Source organism: Naegleria lovaniensis (assembly GCF_003324165.1).
Source record: "Naegleria lovaniensis strain ATCC 30569 chromosome Unknown tig029, whole genome shotgun sequence".
Taxonomy (NCBI): Eukaryota; Heterolobosea; class Eutetramitea; order Acrasida; family Naegleriidae; genus Naegleria; species Naegleria lovaniensis.
The window spans coordinates 53369-71889 of record NW_025407851.1 but is presented as its reverse complement, the minus strand read 5'-3'; the positions used below and the strand labels follow the sequence as shown (position 1 = coordinate 71889).

Genomic DNA, 18521 nt, shown 5'->3' with positions numbered 1-18521 from the left:
CACGACACGACATTATTAGGATGATTGTTGTTGAGCCTCACATTGCCAAATAAAAATTATCCTTAAGCACGAATTCGAGTGATATGTCTTCTTCTTATGAATGTAGCTACACTCGAGTGGTCTGATAGGAAATATTCACAACAGTGGGCGGTGAGAATGTTGAAACGAGTGAATGTTGTTTCGATGCTGCTGCTGCTGAATTCACACTAGATTTACCATGAGTCGAATTGAATCGATAGGTTGTTGAGGTTGTCAATGTTGAAATGGTACCATTGGTGTTCATCACAGTAGAAGAGGGAATGGTTGTGGGATATTCTTCTTCATATGAATTCACATGAAGTAAGGGTTGATTCAAAATAACAGGAGTTGAAAGTGACATCATATCATCAACACGATCCATGTTCACATCGTCATCATTCTCACTACCAACTCCACTCATATTGTTGATTCCAGGGTTAGATGTCAAATAGAGATCAAATTTGGATGAATAATCAGGTTGATCGGATGAATGATAATGAGTCATGTTATTGGACATGACAACAGGAGGATGTGACAACGACGAAGAGGAGGATACTGTTAATACATTGTCATCATTCAATGTGTTCAATTCGTGTTCATGATTGAAGTTACAAGTAGTAGTAGTAGATGTACGATCCATCAGCAGGCTCGTTGAATCTTCTAGAGAATGCTCTAAGGTTGAGACACGACCACCACCAGGGTGGTTATTATGTATGGTGGGGTTCATCATTTCATCACGAAGACTAGTCGATAAATCCTCATGTTCATATTCAATAAGGTAATGGGAATGATCCATAATATCATCATGATGGTCATGACCAAACTCACCCAATGATGGATCATTATTGGTGGTGGTTGTAGTAGCAGTCGTACCAGTCGTAGTACCAGTCGTAGCAGCAGACGTTGAGGCAGTCGTTGAGGTAGTCCTATCATGTTGCTGTTGTTGCTGCTCTTTGGATGACATCATGGTCGTCGTACTAGTTGTCAATTCCATCAAGATTTGTTTCTTAATTTCACAAAGAGTATCATAGGCTTCTCTCTTTAAATCTTCACTGGTGAACATGTCCTCTTCCCATGCCGTGTCGAATGGTTTCATCTCTGGACACACATTCAAATCATTCACATCATAGAATTCTCTAAAGTAGGGATGTAAAAGTGCTTCTTCAGGAGTAATTCTCTTATACATGTTGAATACAAGCATTCTCTTCATGAGATCAATGGCCATTGGACAAGTATTTGCAGGTAATCTCTTTGTGAAGGATCTTCGACGATAAAAAGGTAATTTGTTGAATACAAAATCACGTGCCGAGTCAGATCCATTGAAATCCTCAACATTGGGTGTTCCCAATTGTTTGACAATTCTCTTGATTTGATCCACAGATCCTGTACCTTTGAAAAGAACTTCACCAGCACCTGAGAGTAATTCATACATGATACAACCAACACTCCACATGTCCAAAGTCTTGTTGTAAATATGAGGAGCATTGGTGAGCAATTCAGGTGGTCGATACCATCTCGAAACGACATAATTGGAAGAGAGACGAGTGTTATTCTCAACAAGAGTCATTGGATCGATTTGACTTGGAGTGGTGTTGGTTGTTGTTGTTGTTGTTGAGCCTACACTAGTAGAAAGAGTAGCAGTAGCAGCAGCACCAGTAGGAGTAACAACAATCGTAGTAGCAGCACTGCCAGTAACAGTCGTAGTAGTCGCTGAACTTGTTCTTCTCGAATTGTAAAATCCTCGCGCCAAACCAAAATCACAAATTGAAACATCACATTGTGAGTTGAGTAACACATTCTCAGGTTTCAAATCTCGATGAAGAATGTGAGCCTTTTGCAAATAATACACTGAGAGTACAATTTGATACATGAACCATTTGATATGTTTTGGAGACAAATATTGTCCACTATCAAATATATCACGTAAATCAGCCTCCATGAGTGATGTAACCATTTCAATATCTTCTAAATAATCAACACTGGGTGGTACATGAACGTCTCTCAATGTTACAATATATGGACATGATCTCATATGATGAAGTATTTTGAGTTCTCTTAACATTCTTAATTGATGAAGTTTTCCACTGTTATTAAACGCAGCATACTTGTCATTGGAAGAATTGTGTTGTTGAGTGGTTGAGTTTGGAAAGACTCGAATATTCTTTTTAAGAGCCACCTGCACTTGTGATTCTTGTTCCAATGCAATGGCAACTACACCATAAGTTCCATTCCCAATGATATCTGTGACTTTGTAACGTGAGGCTGGAGTATCAAATTCAAAGTTTTGAACGATTTGTTTTTGAAGAGTGAGGAGTAGTGGTAGTTGTTGTTGTGATAGTTTCAATGTGGATGGAATGGGTTGTTGTTGTTGTTTCGTTGTTGTTGTTGTTGAAGAAGGTAGGACTGCATTCTTATTGCTGTTATTGTTGTTGTTGTTATTGACCATTGATGAGTTGTGGTTATTATTGTCCTGATGATGATTCACGAGTGGAAGAGTATGAGAGCTGCCATGGTGATGATGATCAGAACAAGACGTCAAGTTAGTACATGCGTTGTTGTTGTTGTTGTTGTTATGATTATGATTGTTATTAGAAGAGATTGTTGAATAATAAATCAAGTTAGAGTTATTATTGTTGTGACTTGTTAGTGTAGGTTTGATCATCGTGGTTTGAATATTGTCGTCATGATCAATCATCTGTGATTCAACAGTTAATGAATGATGGAGTAGTGGTTGTTGTTGTGAAGGTGTGACACCATTCATAGTGTTAATAGAGGCATAATAAGAGGGTGGAGGAATTCCATTATTGTTCATTATGTGTTGTTGATGGTAGTTATGATTGTTGTTGCTGTTAGGATGAGAATGGTTCAACACCACCACCACTCCATTACTGGTGTGAGATGAAACCGAAGATGAAACAAAATATTTTGATGTGGTTGCAGCGACTTGATGATGAGCGTGTGGTTGATCGGACAAGTGTGATGAATGATGAGATTGTTTCATTCGAGAAGTATACTGATTATTATTGTTATGGTTGTTGTTCTTGTTGGTTGTTGATGCTGTTGAACCCAAGGATATATGGCTTGTTGACATTTTCTTGTGTGTGACACCAGGAATTTCGTTTGTATTGAAGAAGAAGATGTGTAAAGAAGATCAATATCAGTACGCACTCGAACGTTTCGAAGACAACAATTCTTCTCTCGTATTGGATTCCTTGTTAATTCGTTCAGGTTTCTAAAATAGTAACCGTGAAAGTGGGCAAAAATGAGACCCTCACCTGAAAAGAGACTTTTCAATGCTTTTGAAAGTTTTTGATCAAAGGCAAAGCTTGTGTGAGAGAATTTGTTGTGATCTCTCACCTGTTGTTGATTTATGAGAAGGGTGTGATATTTTGTTTCAAAATTTGTTCACTATTTGCAAATTGTAAACAAAGAAAACTAATTTCAAATATTTGGTTGTAAAATGAAGTGGTTGTGTGTGCGTTCGGAAAGGTATTTACAGTATATATGCCCGAGACTTAATGACTACTCTTACAATCGAAGGCTCCACTCGTGAAGGTGCAATCTTACAGAGAAAAGAGTACTCAATTGATATTAACAACGTCTAGAATCGAGTTTATGTGATGCTATGTAATTATTTTGCAAGATGTTGTCAAGATGAGAGTACACTCACACACACACTGGAGAGGTTGTTGTTGATTTTTGTTTGTGTCGACACAAAAGAGAACACTTGACCATGTTCAATGGATGTTAAGAGTGAAGCACGTGACAAAACAATTATACATTTCAAGAAATCAGCCGTTTGAAAAAGGTGTTATATAAGTGTTTGTAGTTGTTTGAAGACAACAATCGAACTATGAAACCGTTCGAAAGGGAAGGAAATATTTGAGGTAATTTGTAATTTATGGAAATACCTAAATAAAGTAATTATATAATCCATGATCCAGGTGTGACCGTGAGACGAGAGGTTGAATGCTATTGAAAACAGAAGGATTCAATAGCATGATGTGTGTGTAAGTGGTCAAAAACATTGGGAAGTAAAAGAAATGCGTTACACAACAATGGCACACTCAGTTTCTTTGAAATTATTTCATTTGAAATCCAACATGCTATAGATTCAACACCAAGTTTCAAAAGTAAATGTTCCTTTTTGATTTGAGGAAGCTGCCACGGTCACTCTGGGTAACGACACCTGGATTTGCATCATCCTTACAGATTCGTTCCTTGTTTTGTATAATTTAAATATGAGAATGTTTCATTCTATTGGGTAAGGTAGTAACAAGGCTACATCAACTCCAACCACCACCACCACTCCAGTCATTACCGATGTCAATCAATTATACAAAATGAAAGACCACTACTACAAGAATCAACATGGCCATACGAAACGTGCCGATTACAACATTGCAAAATACATGAAGACTGCATCGGACGATAAAGACTCGGCAGCATTGTTCAAAAAAAAGAACAAGAAGAATATTCATCAAGTGGCAAAGATCATTCCTGATGTTACTCCTTCTCAACCCTATATCAAACCTGCTGAATTAACAGATCAATATCCGCTCTTGAGAATTAATCCTAGAAATATCAAAAATTCAGATCAAAAACATGAAATTGTGACCAAACAACGAAAACTAAAAAGAATTTTACAAAGTAAAAACAGAAAAGAACGTCGAAGTTTAGGAGTTCCAGTTCAACAACCAAAAACACAAGAAGACAAAAGAATTTATGATCCCTCAATCATCACTCCATACAAGACTAACTATCACCCTGAAAATGATTTGGAATATATTAAGAATTTCAATGAACAAGTTCAACAAGCAAAACAAGAAACATTGGCAGAAGAAGAGAATATGGATGAATTTGAAGAATATTTCAAGAATGGAAAAGAGCCAAAAATCTTGATTACCACTCAGTATAATGCCATGTTGAATAAGGCTAAATCAGCATCTAAATTTACAATGATATTTATTAAGGAATTATTGAGTTGTATTCCAAATAGTATTTTCATGAGAAGAAAACAATATTACGTGAAGGATGTTTTGAAATATGCCGAAAAGAATGACTACACCGATGTCATGGTCATTGGTGAACGTAATAACAAACCTTCATCTTGTCTATTAATTCATTTACCTCATGGACCAAGTGCTACTTTTAGATTATCATTTCCCAAATTAAGAAAGGATTTGAGAAATGTTACTCAAGCTAAAATTGATAGAGATTATTGCCAAAAGTACTATCCAGAATTGATATTGAACAATTTTACAACACGTTTGGGTTATAGAGTGGCAAGAATGTTTCAAGCCATGTTCCCTCAAAAACCTAATTTCACAGGAAGAAGAGTAGTAACGCTCCACAATCAACGTGATTTTATATTCTTTAGACATCATATTTATCAATTCTATGATGTTGATGAAAAGAATAAGGGAAATGATCATTCAGAATATGATCGAGATGATGTCTATTTGGCAAGAAACGTGAAACAAGAAATTGAGAAATTGAACAAGCAATTGAAAGTTGTGAACAATGAAATGGATATTCAACAAAGTGATGATGAAGATGAAGAGGATGAAATGAGTGAAGAAGAAATTGCCAATGAAGATGACATTTCTCAACGAGTAGAGAACCACGCGAAAAAGACAGTAACTGTCACGAAAGGAGTTAAAATTAATGAAATTGGACCTCGAGTGACCTTTAGATTGCAAAGTTTACAATTGGGCAAGTTTGATAACTTGTTTGGTGAATTTGAGTGGTATGGAAGAAGTGAATTGGTTACAGACAAGAAACAATTTGTCATTTAACTCAAAGAGTTTGGTTTTGTACCATTTCCTTCATAAACAACAACAATTCGAATGTTACTTGGTGTTGGAGTGCTTTTTCAAAACAATTGGATAAAGAAATCGTGTCTGGCCATTCAAAAAAATGCCTAAAGATTCATCACAGCCTCCACCAACGATTGTCAGCGAACAAATTCTTCGCAAAAAAGTTCGTCAAATTGTCAATGAACACGATGATGATAATCCAGTATCAATGAAAGCAGTACGTGAAAAATTGGAGGAAGATTTAGGAGTTTCTCTTTCGTCACAAAAAGATGCACTCAAGAAAATATTGCAAGAAGAAGTCAATCGTGCTGAGGAAGAAGAGGAAGAAAAAAAGAGAACTCACTCCGAAGTTGCATCATCAACGAGTTCCGATGAACCAGTCACCAAGAAATCGAAACAAGAATCATCAGCTCCGAAATATGTAAAAGCTGATAATGGAGATTATGTCATCATGTTTACTGGAAAAAAGAGAATCACAGTGAATACATATAGAAGACAGAAATATGTACACATTAGAGAGTATTATGAAGATAAGCCAACAAAAAAGGGTATTGCCATGAGTCAGGATGAATGGGACAAATTTAAAGAATATATTGATACCATTGACGAGATGATGCGATTAAATTGAAATCACATAATAATAGTTAAATAAAATTCTGATAATATTAAATTATTGTTTGCATGAAATTTGTAATTGGATCGGTTGAAGCCAATGATGCTTTTTCCTGTGTGGGAATACGTAGGAAAAATTGTGATCATGTAATGTGGGAGAATAATAATGGTATTTCTTGATGATGAAATGCTGTGTGCTCATTTTACGATGAGAAGAAAACAATCATTAGAAATATTACCAAAAAATTCCAAACTGCAATAAACACTCTCAAGGCTTGAACATCCGAAATAAATTGTTTTATCGTTTCCATCACTGATGATGATTGCTCTTTTGGAAGAATGTTAATGTTCAGTACAGCAACAGAATTGAGCAGGAGAGTAAATCCGATGATCAAATCGCTAAAAGACAAGAGACCCATTTTTTCGAGTTGGGCGTGATGCAACACGAGTTAAAAAATCATTTGATCGTCATCACTACCCTTTCTCTCTCCGCATCATCAACTATTGAACCATCATGTACAGACGTTTACTTGTCCTTGCAGGAGGAGGTGCTGCACTCACCGCTGGTATTAATCGTTGGAGAAATCCAATTCCCGATAATGAACAAAAATTTGTCAATGATTTGCGTGAGTTCAACACTGAAAAAATTGAATACGAAAATGCTTTAAATCCTGAAGTTTTTCAAACCTTTAAATTGAAAGAAGTGAAGCCTATCAGTCATGATACCTCCATTTTTACGTTTGCTTTGGAAGATGTTGATCAAGTAAATGAGGATGGATTGAAGATTCTCAAAAAGTTGAACATGCCAGTCGCTAGTTGTGTATTTGTCAAGGCAAATGTTGGAGATGAAGTTGTGGTAAGACCTTACACTCCAATCAATAGAAATGGAGATGTTGGATTTATGAATTTATTGATCAAGGCTGTAAGTATCGAGCAACGTAGAAGGAAACTTTTGACCCAAAATTTTATACTCGGCGATGATTCACGACCAACCAATGGTATTACATCGTACATATTTTGATACATTCTTATCGCATCGATCAAAACTTTAAACCATGATGATTTAAGTATCCCAATGGTAAATTAAGCAAAAAAATTCATGAAATGAAAATTGGAGACTCTTTAGAATTTAAAGGACCATTGCTAAAATATGATTACAAACCTAACATGAAGAAGGAAATGATATTCCTAAGTGCTGGAACAGGAATTACTCCATCCTATCAATTAATTCAAGAAATTTTATCCAATTCCAATGATTCCACTAAAATTACTCTTCTCTATGCGAACAAAACTCCAGAAGATATTTTACTAAAGAAGGAATTAGATACTCTTGCTAAGCAGCATCCAAATCAATTTAAAGTGTTCTATACTGTTGATGCTGATCCAAATAAGACTGCTGATGCTTCCATTCAAGGAAGAGGTTTTGTGAATCATGAAATGTTGAAACAATTTGGATTACCAAAACCTTCCAGTGATGTCTTGGTGAGTGTATGTGGTCCTCCACCATTCTATGATTTGTTGTGTGGCCAAAAGAAGAGTCCAAAAGAACAAGGCGAAGTTACTGGTCTCTTGAAAGACAAGTTTGGATATAATGAAACCAATGTCTTTAAATTTTAACAAAAGGATTTTTCATGTTCAGGAAATTTTAAGGAAATTTCATCTGATGATTGGTTTGTTAATAAATATGTCAATAAACATGATTGGATATAAGGATTGGAAAATCGATTTATCACCAATAAAAAATGCCACCAAAATCGAGAAGTAAAAACTCTCGATCGTTGGTCGAAGAAGGCTCATCGTCGAACATTCCGATCGGAAGACAACTCAATCCTCACATTATCAAATGTTTGGAAGATGAATTATCTCGATGTGGGCAGCCTTCTTCTTCAAATCATTATTACCGTACTCTTAGGACTGCCATAACTTCCATTGAAGAACATCCAAAAAAGATTTATAATGGAACCGAAGCAAAGGCTTTGAAGGGAATTGGAGGTAAAACTGCATTCAAAATTGATAAATATTTAAAAGATAATAATATTGACTTGGGAGTACCTTCATTAGAAGCAGAAGATATTTCTTTGACCAATCAACAATATATTCATGACAGTGATACATTGTGTGGCGTATCTTCATCGTCTGACAATAATGGATCAAATTCTCGGACAAAACAGAAAAAGAGAAAAAGAAAATACATGCCAAAATTTAAATCTGCTGCTTGGGCAATCATGATATCAATGTATAGACTTTGTAAAGAAAATAATTGTGAAACAGTAACGAAACAACAAATAGTTGAAACATGTGGACAATTAACAGATACATCGATGGATAGAAGTACGAATGGGTCTAATTATACAGGATGGAGCTCAATGAAAACTCTCATAGATCATGAATATGTGTTCTCTCATAAAAAAGGAAAATATTGCCTAACAAAATATGGAAGAAGGGTAGCAAGAAGACTTCACAAAGCAGAAAAAGACATGTTCGACAAGACATTTACATGGAATGAATCTGAAGAAGAGCTTAGCAGTAGTTCTTCGACATATTCTCAGGAAGAGCCATACATACAATTGGAAATTCATAATGATCAAATGACATCAAACAGTAAGGCAAAATATTCGAAAAAGACATCGAGAAACACCAATGATTCATCACAAAATACATTACACTCTTCATGGAGTCTGATCCTGATTTAGATATGGATTTACTTCCACCACAGAACAGCCAGAAACTTGTAAACATGACACCAAGTCCTGCAAATTCTGTGTGTACATCCATAGTGGATCATGTGCGTTCTGATCGCCTTTCAACACCAAATAATAATCTCATCCCATCCTTCTCGGCACCAATTTTCATTATTGATGATGAGAATGACGATACTGATTCAAGAAGTAATATTGATTTCCATAGCTTTGGAATCAAGGCATTTTATGTGGATGATCATCTCAAAGAAACAATGACACTCAATAATGCCAAAATGAGTATGGATAGAAAAAGTGGATCACTCTGTCGAATGGTTCGAATAGTCGTTTCATGTCCACACAATCGATTCATTTTAGAAGAGCAAATCTTTGATTCCATTCCACAATATTCCACGCGAGAAGATGATACAATAATAGCCACTGGACTTGTAAAAGAATCGAGATGTACCGAGAATGCAAATGATTTACTACATGCACTCATTGTGGATCATTCCTCTTTGGTATTATACACACCAAATCACAAGACTTTACATTCCAATCATGAATCAATCACCATTGTACAAAGTAAGAAGAATTCATCACTAACGGATCAAGAAACCTTAATAATGCTTGATACATGTCAATCCAAAAAGAGAAAGAAATCATATGATGATACACAAGATATGCACCTCCACCTCCACCGCCACCACATAGCACACGTATTGCTGCTCTGACCAGTAGTAGTAGTAGTAGTAGTAGTAGTACAAATACAACATGGCTAAACGCTTATGGAAATCAGTCGAGTCATCATCATGTTTCACCTCCAGAACCCTTATCACTGTCTGTATTGCATCATGATAACACAAGAACGGATCCATCAGAATTCCCTGTTACAAATCTCTCTTTGAACCATTCCCTCACTGAAAATACGGTACTACCTGTGATTGACTTTAATCACTATGATTCAAAGTCATCCAATAATGAATCATCTCGACTACAACAGCATAGCAATCAACAACGACATGAACCACGCTACAAGATTCATCTCATTGTGGATCAGAGAGAACGAACTGGTAGCAATGATCGTAAAATGTTCTGTGAAACACTGTGCAAGAATCATGTAGATGCTCTTATTCATCAATTAGGTGTTGGAGACATGATTTGGATTGCCAAGCCATGTTCTGAGAATAGTAACGAATTATTATCACATCATGAAGAAGAAGAACAACAACGAGTCATGTCCTTAATTTCATTGTTGAGAGAAAGGACATGAATGATTTATCTTCAAGTCTCAAGGATGGAAGGTTTGAAGAACAAAAATATCGACTCAAACAAACCCATTGCTCCAATGTTATTTATTTAATTGAGAGAGAATCCAATGGACAACCTCCATTAGAGAAAGCTATTCACACACTCATCCAAGAAGGATTTCAAGTGAAACACACCATATCATTGGAAGCATCTATTCAATTTCTGGTACAAATGAATGAAACCATTATTCAACTCATTGAAGAGAATGGAATTGAACCTTACAAATTGAGAGTACCCATCACACAAGATGAATTACCATTGATGGTTGAAAATACTCTTTCCATGAGTACTATGGAGGGTGTTGGTGGTGCTGGTGCTGGTGCTCATACTGTTACTACTACAACAACAACAACAACTACTACTGCGACGACGACTACGGCTATGACTCGAAGGTACTACTCCAACAACAACAACAACAATACGTATCCATTTATTGCAAAATCACCTTTGGATTTCATTCAGTATGATACCAAAATGTATGATGCCTCTACACGTTTGAGTCCATCGAGTAGTGGTGGTGGTGGTGGTAGGAATGAGGAGCCATTATCATGTAGTGGTGGTGCAAGTGCTGCTAGTGTTAATACCTTGATTCCCTCATTGTGTGTGAATAAGGACAACAACCCTATTCAAATCACAACAACAACATCTTTTGAATCATTGACTTGTAACCATTGTGGTACGTCAATGCATGAAAGATTCACCTCAAGTAGCAGCCATACCAACAATGTCCAATATACTTTCAATCCAACACTTGAAGAATACAATACCAAATTCAACAAAGGAAGCTTTCATGTATCAAAGAAGGATATATTTGCTCGACAACTTACAAGTAGTATTCAAAGATGTTCACCTCAAATAGCCTCTTCCATTGTTCTCAATTATTCAACACCCTCTTCACTTTATAATGCTTTTAAAAGACATGGAGAAGATGCACTTCAATATATTCCCATTTCGACAGATAATGCCACTCAAGTTCCAACAAGAAAGGTTGGCAAAGCACTTTCCAAGAATATCTATGCAACTTTTATGAAATAACAAGTAATATTTTGTGATGACCATATATGTGATTGAGGAACAGCAAGATAGAAATCATCGACACAGATACGCTCAAGAACATTTCTTTACCGCCAAATTTTTGTAGTTGAATTTCGCGGTAAAAAAATCTCAAAAAAAGAACAAGATCCACACCCTCACACAATGATGACACTCTCACCCTCTAAGAAGGATATTTCTATTAATAATAGCAACCATTCATTGTCTAGGAATCATGACTCTATCAACACTTCTCGGAGAGGTACTTTGGATGACAGTTTTAATACTACCTACGATACATCCATTTTGTCCGAAGATGATGATACTGAATTGGAAGACATTCTTGGCCGGTCACAACGAATACGAGGAAATGATGAGAATGATCTCTCAGAATACAAATATGACCTGAAAGAAATGAAGCAGTGTGTTGGAAGATTGAGTAATCATGGTCTTCTTCAACAATTCAATTCTTCTGATTATGATTCAAGAAGAACATCTTCTGGAAATAGTACAGAATCTGAACGATCAGAAATCCTATCTGTTGTGACCACATTGAGAAATATCCAACAACAAGGTGACAATGATCATATTCTTGACACTCTTATGGTCATGGAAGACGAAGAAGATTCTTCTACTGCCATAATGGCTAGTGAAGCATTCAACAATATTAAATTAACGATAAGAGACAAATCAAGCGTTAGTAACACCCCCTCACGAATCAACACACTAAAACAAGGGTCACCCTCAAAAAGTTCTTTGAAAATTCAAGAAACAGAGCTCAAAGGATATGAAGGAGATAACGAAGTACTTCGATCGATGGAATTGGATAACAAAAATTACAAATCCACTGAAACTAGTATCGACAATTTTAAATCTATGGATCTAGAATCCAAATGGGAAATTGAAAAAAAGAATAGAGACCTCGAAAGAAGAATTGCTAACTTGGAACAAGAGCTTATTTCATGGCAACAAAAAGAAAAGATTGCAAAAGATTCATATAACAATGAAAAGTCATTAACAGAACAGCTAAAGTATCAAAATGATGATCTAATATCAGAAAACAAAAAACTTGTAGCTCAAAAGAAAGACCTTAAAGATCGAATTGATTCTCTCACAGAAACCAATCAAACATTGACCCAACAATATGATATGCTGTCCTCAGAAAATAGAAAGCTCATGGATTCACTACGAACAATTGAAGACGAAGCCAACAGATCAAAAGACCAAATTAAATCATCCAACGACCAAATATCTCAGCAGGCTCTAACAATATCTTCATTAGAGAAAAGTAAGGAAGAACTTACAAGCAAAATCACAGAGCTAGAAAATACAATAGCAAAGCAAACTAAGGAAATCCAAACAAAATCAAAGCAAATCAGGCATCAAGAGAAAGATCTTTTGAATTTTGTTAAGGAATTTGACCAAACAAAACAACAGTTTTCTACATTTATTGAAAAATACGAAAAGATGATTGAGAAATTGGAAAAGTACAAAAAGTTGAAGCACAAGCTCGTGGAGAAAATATCGTTATTAACAAAGGAGGTTGATCGATTGAAAGATGAGAATAAGTCGTTAAACATGGACGAGCTACCGACTGCCACAGGGAAAAGATCGTCATCAGGTCGAGGGGAAACAAAAGAATCTTCTTCTTGCGTGGAATCCAGATACCATACTCCGAGTAGCTCTACCCAACAAACATCTAAGAGAAGCTCGTCAGTTGGGAGACAATCTACTCGCTCATCTCCAACCACAAACTTAAACAGTGCGACACCCAATGTAATAACGAACATGAGTAACATGTCCTCACCCCAAACCATGCCCTCCAGTAACAAAAAATCGCCGGCACTTTCCCATTCTTCTTCTAGCTCAGTAAAAACACCCAAGCAACCCGTGAAAGAGCCCTCTTTGAAAGATGGCAGTACTCAAGCTGTATTTGAGACAGATGAAGAAACAGACGGTGAACCGCTTTCCCACTCTCAAGGTGTACCTTTCTTTAAGAACCCCACATATCTGAGGAAAAAGTTGATAACCGAACGAAAACGAGTGGAGCTCAAAAACTTTGAAATTGCTGGTTTAAAAGAGCTACTTGCAACAGCCATCAAAACATCGCACACAAATAAAAACGAAAATCAGTAGTGTTAAAAACACTTTCAACTCTTCACTGTAGACAGCTTCTATGATTATTTATTGAGTAAACTCTTAGTTCTCTCTAACTCTCTTTCCATCATCTCCAGACGTAGTTTTAAGGACTCTTTTTCCCTTTCTTTTATCGTCAAACTGTGTTCTAATTGCTGTCGTTCTCTCTTGATTTTTTGAACCTCGCTCTCTTTTCCTTCTAGCTCTTTTCTAAACTGTGACTGAGCAACGTTTAGGTCATGCTTTCCTTTAGATATTTCTGTATTCAAGTTTTCAATCTGTCGCTGCTTGAGTGCAATTTCATTACTGAGCTGTTGCATTTCTTCCTTGTGCTTTTTCTTTAAATCCGCTTTTGATCCTTCTATGTGGATGATATTTTCATTCAGATTTTTAAATTTCAAGTTGTTTTCGTATTCATACTTTTGGAATAACTGTTGCTCTCTGTTCAACTTCAATTGTAAGGCCTGAATTGAAGATCTAGAATGCTCCATTAATGCACGATATTCATCGTTTTTTAGCTCTAAGCTTTCCTTCAACTGTTCTATCGACCTTGAGAGAGCCCCGTTCTCTGACTGCAACCTCTGTCTCTCAGAGTCGATTGTGCTAAAGGTTGCCTCCAGCTCGTTGTTTCTTTTCCTTAAATAGATTATTTCTTGCTGTATCTCCAACCTTTCTTTTTGGTGTTGATCTGATTTGATTTGAACACTATTTAGCTGGTTCTTGGTTTGATTTAACATCTCAGCTATGCTTTCTTTCTCGGACTTTATGATATATATCTGATTCTTGAACTCGTTTCTAACTTCCTCAAGCTCTATTTTATGCCTTTCAGATTGTGATTTGCGTTGGGACTCAATCTGAGACAACGTTTGGTCGCATTTAAGGAACGCTGTTTTTGTTTCCTCCAGCTCTGTTTGAGAAATAGAAAGCTGCTTTCTCAGTATTTCACTCTGCTCTGTTGCTAAGCTTAACTGATTCTTCAATTCAATAAGCTCAGAAGTGAGGCGCTGTATTTCTTTTCGTGCTCTATTCGAGCAGTAATCAGATATAAACGACTCAAATTCCGATAAATCCATTGCTAGCTGCTCCTGCTCTTGTAGCAAATGTTGTAAAATATTGGCTTCAATGTCTTCTAATGATGTCTTTAAGGACACAAGCTGCACTCGCGACTCATCTGTTAAATTCACCTGTTCCTGCAGTTGTGTTTCAGCGTCTTTCTTTTCCTCCAGTAAGGATGTAACTGCTTGCTTGTGTTGCTCTCTTTGATGTTGTAGCTCTTCCTCAAGGCGTTTTATGTTTTCATGTAGCATTAGCTCTTTGTTTTTATACCGTTCTTTTAGCTCGTTCAACGATTTTTCTTTATCGTTTCTGTATTCCTCTAATTTGGTTTGTAGTTCTTGGTTATGGATTTCAGAGGCTTCATATTTTTTTCTCCAAGCAGGTAGTTCTTCATGTTCGTATTGATGTATCAGTTCATCGCGTTTATCCTCAGCAACTTTAACACTTTCCTCTAATATCTGAATTTTCTCCTTTAGCAGTAAATTATCCTTCTTCAGCTCAACAATGTCAGACTGCAATCTCACTCGTTCTTTGATTTGCTTTTCAACTTCCATGTCGTTTTTTTCTTGTTCTTGACCTCTTGAACTTCTTAGAGAATTGATTTCTTCTAGCAGTGAAACATTTGCATTTTTCAAATTCTGTATTTGTTGGTTAAGATCTTCGACGTCGTAATCTGAATTTTTTCTGACCAGATCGAGTTGCTGCGATAGTCTTAAATTTTCAGTTTTGAAGTGCTCCACAAGTTTGTTCATCATTTTGATAGACTCCTCTTTTCTTCTTTCCAACGCTTCATATCGTTCTTTCTCTCTTGAAAGTTTGCTCTTGAGTTTGACAATGAGCTCATACGATTTTTTAAAGTCACTATCTTCTCGGCCTTTTGGTATTCCAGTTGAATCAATCTCCATAAGTGATCTTTCAAAATAGTACGTCTTTTCTGAATCATTCATGCTCGCGTTAGTTTTGTTGGAATGAGCACCCTCTGCTAATTTTCGTTCCAATTCCTCTATTTGTTTTCGGAGTTCATTATTTTCTTCCAGTCTGATGTTGATTTTCTCTCGCAATGGAATTCCATTGCTCTGCTCATAAAAATTGCCACTCAGAGATCTTGGTTCGTTATTCGTCAATGATGGCTCGATTTCCGCGGGTGTTATTGAGGTACTTTTTTCTTGTCCATCACCCTGAATGTCGTTAAACAATCTCTCTCGGCTGGGAGTAAAGGTTTTGGAAGGAGAAACGCTGAGCTTGAGGAATTCGTTAGTATCCAAATAAGAATTGGATGATGAAGGCTCATTAGCCTCAATAACGACCTCGGGAGTAAAATATCCTTCTATATGATCCGAAAAGTGATCTTGATCGTTCTCATGTTGATCGTTATCTACACGCTGGTTTACAGTATCTCCAGCCTCATTCTTCTTGATGTGATTAAGGTTAAGCAGTTTGTTATTGTACTTGCGAAGGCTTTCCAAAAGATCTCTCTTTGGTAGCTGTTGTTGGGTGTTGTTGCTCATTTTTTAAGGCTTTTGATTACGGATCGAGCGCTCGACAGATTAATCACGATGAGGAAATAATGTGAATAATTAGAGGATATGTTTATGGTTTAGTACATACAAAAATGCAAGAGTGAGGGGGGAAATTACTTCTTTCTGTTGTGAGTAATATGGGCAGAAACTAAATGATCAGCAGCAAGGGCAGCCATCAAAGAAAGCTCACCAGCCATGACTGTGCTTGCAACACACTTGGCAAGCGTTTGGGCGTTTTGTCCTGGATTTTCCATGTTTGCACCTGCCACTCCCATAATCTTGAGACAGGTCTTTTGGGCATCCAAGTGAGTACCACCACCAACAGTTCCTACTTCAATTGATGGCATGGTCACGCTTACATATAAATGTCCTTCTGCAGTCTTTTCCATTATTGTCATACAATTCGAACTTTCAACATTTTGGGCAGCATCTTGACCGGTTGCTAAAAAGATTGCAGTTACAATATTAGCTGCGTGGGCATTGAAACCACCAATAGATCCTGCCATAGCGCTTCCAATCAAGTTTTTGCTCACATTGAGACTCACAATTTCGTCCACTGTGGTCTTGAGAACATTTTTCACAACATCTGCTGGAATAGTAGCATCAACAACAACAGATTTTCCTCGTCCTTCAATCCAGTTCATTGCTGATGGTTTTTTGTCCGTGCAGTAGTTACCGCTCAAACTCAAAATATCCATATCAGAGAAGTGTTCATGTTTCAAATATTTCAATGCCTTTTGTGTGGCTTTTGAGATCATATTCATTCCCATAGCATCACCCGTCCTACATTTAAATCTCAAGAAAGCCTTTCTTCCAGCAATACCGACCTTAACTTCTAAAAGTCTGGCAAAACGAGAATCACTATTGAAAACCCTGCAAAGAGATTGGAAATTTTCTGGGTTTTCAATGTATTGTTTGAGTTCATAGCATCTCTTTGCATTGGCAAATTGAACGACTGGGCCTCTAGTCATTCCGTCTGAGAGGATGACACTGTTCACTCCTCCTTCTAATGAGCTTGAAAGAGCCTTGCATCCTCTGTGAGTACTTGCAACAAGACATCCTTCAACAGTAGCCATTGGAATATGATATGGCTTACCATCAATTATTATTGGACCAACAATACCAACAGGTAAAGGAACATAACCAACAACACTTTCACAACAAGCTCCAAACACTTGATCATAATTTAAATCATTAGCATATGGAAGTGTATCTAGCATTGTTTCATCTTGTGGGTTGATTTTAGATGCAAGGAACATTCTACGGATTTTAACAGCACGCTTCTTATCTCCAAGCTTATCTTCGAGGTTGTAGAGAGCGAGCTTGCCATTTTCTAACAAATCAATGATAGCTCCATCAGACAATTGTCTATATCTTTCTTGTTCCTTTCTCTTAGCTTCTTCATGTTCTTTCTTCTTTTGTTCCAATTCTCGTTGTTTGACTTCTTCTGGGCTTTCTTCAATTCTAACAGCACACACATTGTTGCCAATCTCAGTCACTACTTGAATTTTTTCAATGCTGCAATAGGGTTGAAAAGTCATTGAACAAATGATTGACACCACACGATGGTTCATGAGCGCAAAAAGGTACATGCACCAGATTCGGCTATAAAAGGCAATGATGATGACAATACTTACCCTTCGAACAAATCGCTTGGTTCATTCTTCGTTCTCACCATGGTAGACTCTTTTTGATTGACTGTACTCGTGGACTTTTCTCGGCGATTATTGTTGCTGCTCTTCTTGTATCCGTAAGGTCCATCGTTAACGGCGCTTGTACCGAAACTGAAAACGTTGTTATTGAAGAGAGGAATAAGCCACTTTGAACGACGGAGGCTGAATCCCCAAGAAAACAGTGGCGAAAATTCACGGACAGACATGATGATGATGACAATCCAAAACGAAGCCTAAGTTAAAAGCGGGAATGGGATGATGGTGGCAAGGAGATGAATCTTCTTATTTTTTTGAAGATGAGGTGGAAATGGTGTGCGAATTAACGGCGAGTTTTCGGTTTTTGTGGGTTCAAAGAGCCAAGCTGATCTCAAGCTTACCAAGAAATTTTGCTGGAAATTTTCGCTTGCCAACTTTTTATTCGCAATCCGAAGACCGTTGGGAATTAATAACATTTGGAAGAAAATTGAGCAAAAGTGATGAAGTGACTTCCTTTCGCAACCTATCATTGGTTGGAGGCCATCAAGAAGCCGAGAGAGTGTATACAACAAGACTTGAGAATTCACAATGCTGTTTCGCAAATGCGAATGAACCATACATAGCCGTGTTAAATGCAACAGAATTTCACTTTCGACCACAGGTCATTAAGCCGAGTTCGGTCATAACAAA

The 18521-nt window shown here is 36.9% G+C and overlaps 9 protein-coding genes across 9 annotated transcripts; 6 read left to right on the top strand and 3 right to left on the bottom strand.

Annotated features, from left to right (window-relative positions):
• Nucleotides 1-106: 106 nt before the first annotated feature.
• On the bottom strand, nt 107-3109 carry C9374_007349 (uncharacterized protein; the record flags this gene model as incomplete). Its single annotated transcript, XM_044697304.1, has 1 exon — nt 107-3109. The coding sequence occupies one exon, from the start codon at nt 3107-3109 to the stop codon at nt 107-109; it is 3003 nt and encodes a 1000-aa protein (XP_044546472.1).
• A 1252-nt stretch (nt 3110-4361) lies between these two features.
• On the top strand, nt 4362-5816 carry C9374_007348 (uncharacterized protein; the record flags this gene model as incomplete). The annotated part of the gene is made up of 1 exon (XM_044697303.1): nt 4362-5816. One exon carries the CDS (start codon nt 4362-4364, stop codon nt 5814-5816), a length of 1455 nt encoding a protein of 484 aa, XP_044546471.1.
• Nucleotides 5817-5937: 121 nt separating this feature from the next.
• C9374_007347 (uncharacterized protein) lies at nt 5938-6465 on the top strand (the record flags this gene model as incomplete). The annotated part of the gene is made up of 1 exon (XM_044697302.1): nt 5938-6465. The coding sequence occupies one exon, from the start codon at nt 5938-5940 to the stop codon at nt 6463-6465; it is 528 nt and encodes a 175-aa protein (XP_044546470.1).
• Nucleotides 6466-6963: 498 nt separating this feature from the next.
• Nucleotides 6964-8066, top strand: C9374_007346 (uncharacterized protein; the record flags this gene model as incomplete). Its single annotated transcript, XM_044697301.1, has 2 exons — nt 6964-7371; nt 7518-8066. The coding sequence occupies 2 exons, from the start codon at nt 6964-6966 to the stop codon at nt 8064-8066; spliced, it is 957 nt and encodes a 318-aa protein (XP_044546469.1).
• Nucleotides 8067-8191: 125 nt separating this feature from the next.
• C9374_007345 (uncharacterized protein) lies at nt 8192-10400 on the top strand (the record flags this gene model as incomplete). Its single annotated transcript, XM_044697300.1, has 3 exons — nt 8192-9050; nt 9143-9846; nt 9927-10400. The coding sequence occupies 3 exons, from the start codon at nt 8192-8194 to the stop codon at nt 10398-10400; spliced, it is 2037 nt and encodes a 678-aa protein (XP_044546468.1).
• A 209-nt stretch (nt 10401-10609) lies between these two features.
• C9374_007344 (uncharacterized protein) lies at nt 10610-11473 on the top strand (the record flags this gene model as incomplete). The annotated part of the gene is made up of 1 exon (XM_044697299.1): nt 10610-11473. The coding sequence occupies one exon, from the start codon at nt 10610-10612 to the stop codon at nt 11471-11473; it is 864 nt and encodes a 287-aa protein (XP_044546467.1).
• Nucleotides 11474-11635: 162 nt separating this feature from the next.
• Nucleotides 11636-13606, top strand: C9374_007343 (uncharacterized protein; the record flags this gene model as incomplete). The annotated part of the gene is made up of 1 exon (XM_044697298.1): nt 12620-13606. The coding sequence occupies one exon, from the start codon at nt 12620-12622 to the stop codon at nt 13604-13606; it is 987 nt and encodes a 328-aa protein (XP_044546466.1).
• Nucleotides 13607-13650: 44 nt separating this feature from the next.
• C9374_007342 (uncharacterized protein) lies at nt 13651-16170 on the bottom strand (the record flags this gene model as incomplete). The annotated part of the gene is made up of 1 exon (XM_044697297.1): nt 13651-16170. The coding sequence occupies one exon, from the start codon at nt 16168-16170 to the stop codon at nt 13651-13653; it is 2520 nt and encodes an 839-aa protein (XP_044546465.1).
• Nucleotides 16171-16295: 125 nt separating this feature from the next.
• C9374_007341 (uncharacterized protein) lies at nt 16296-18061 on the bottom strand (the record flags this gene model as incomplete). The annotated part of the gene is made up of 2 exons (XM_044697296.1): nt 16296-17700; nt 17820-18061. 2 exons carry the CDS (start codon nt 18059-18061, stop codon nt 16296-16298), a joined length of 1647 nt encoding a protein of 548 aa, XP_044546464.1.
• Nucleotides 18062-18521: the final 460 nt, after the last annotated feature.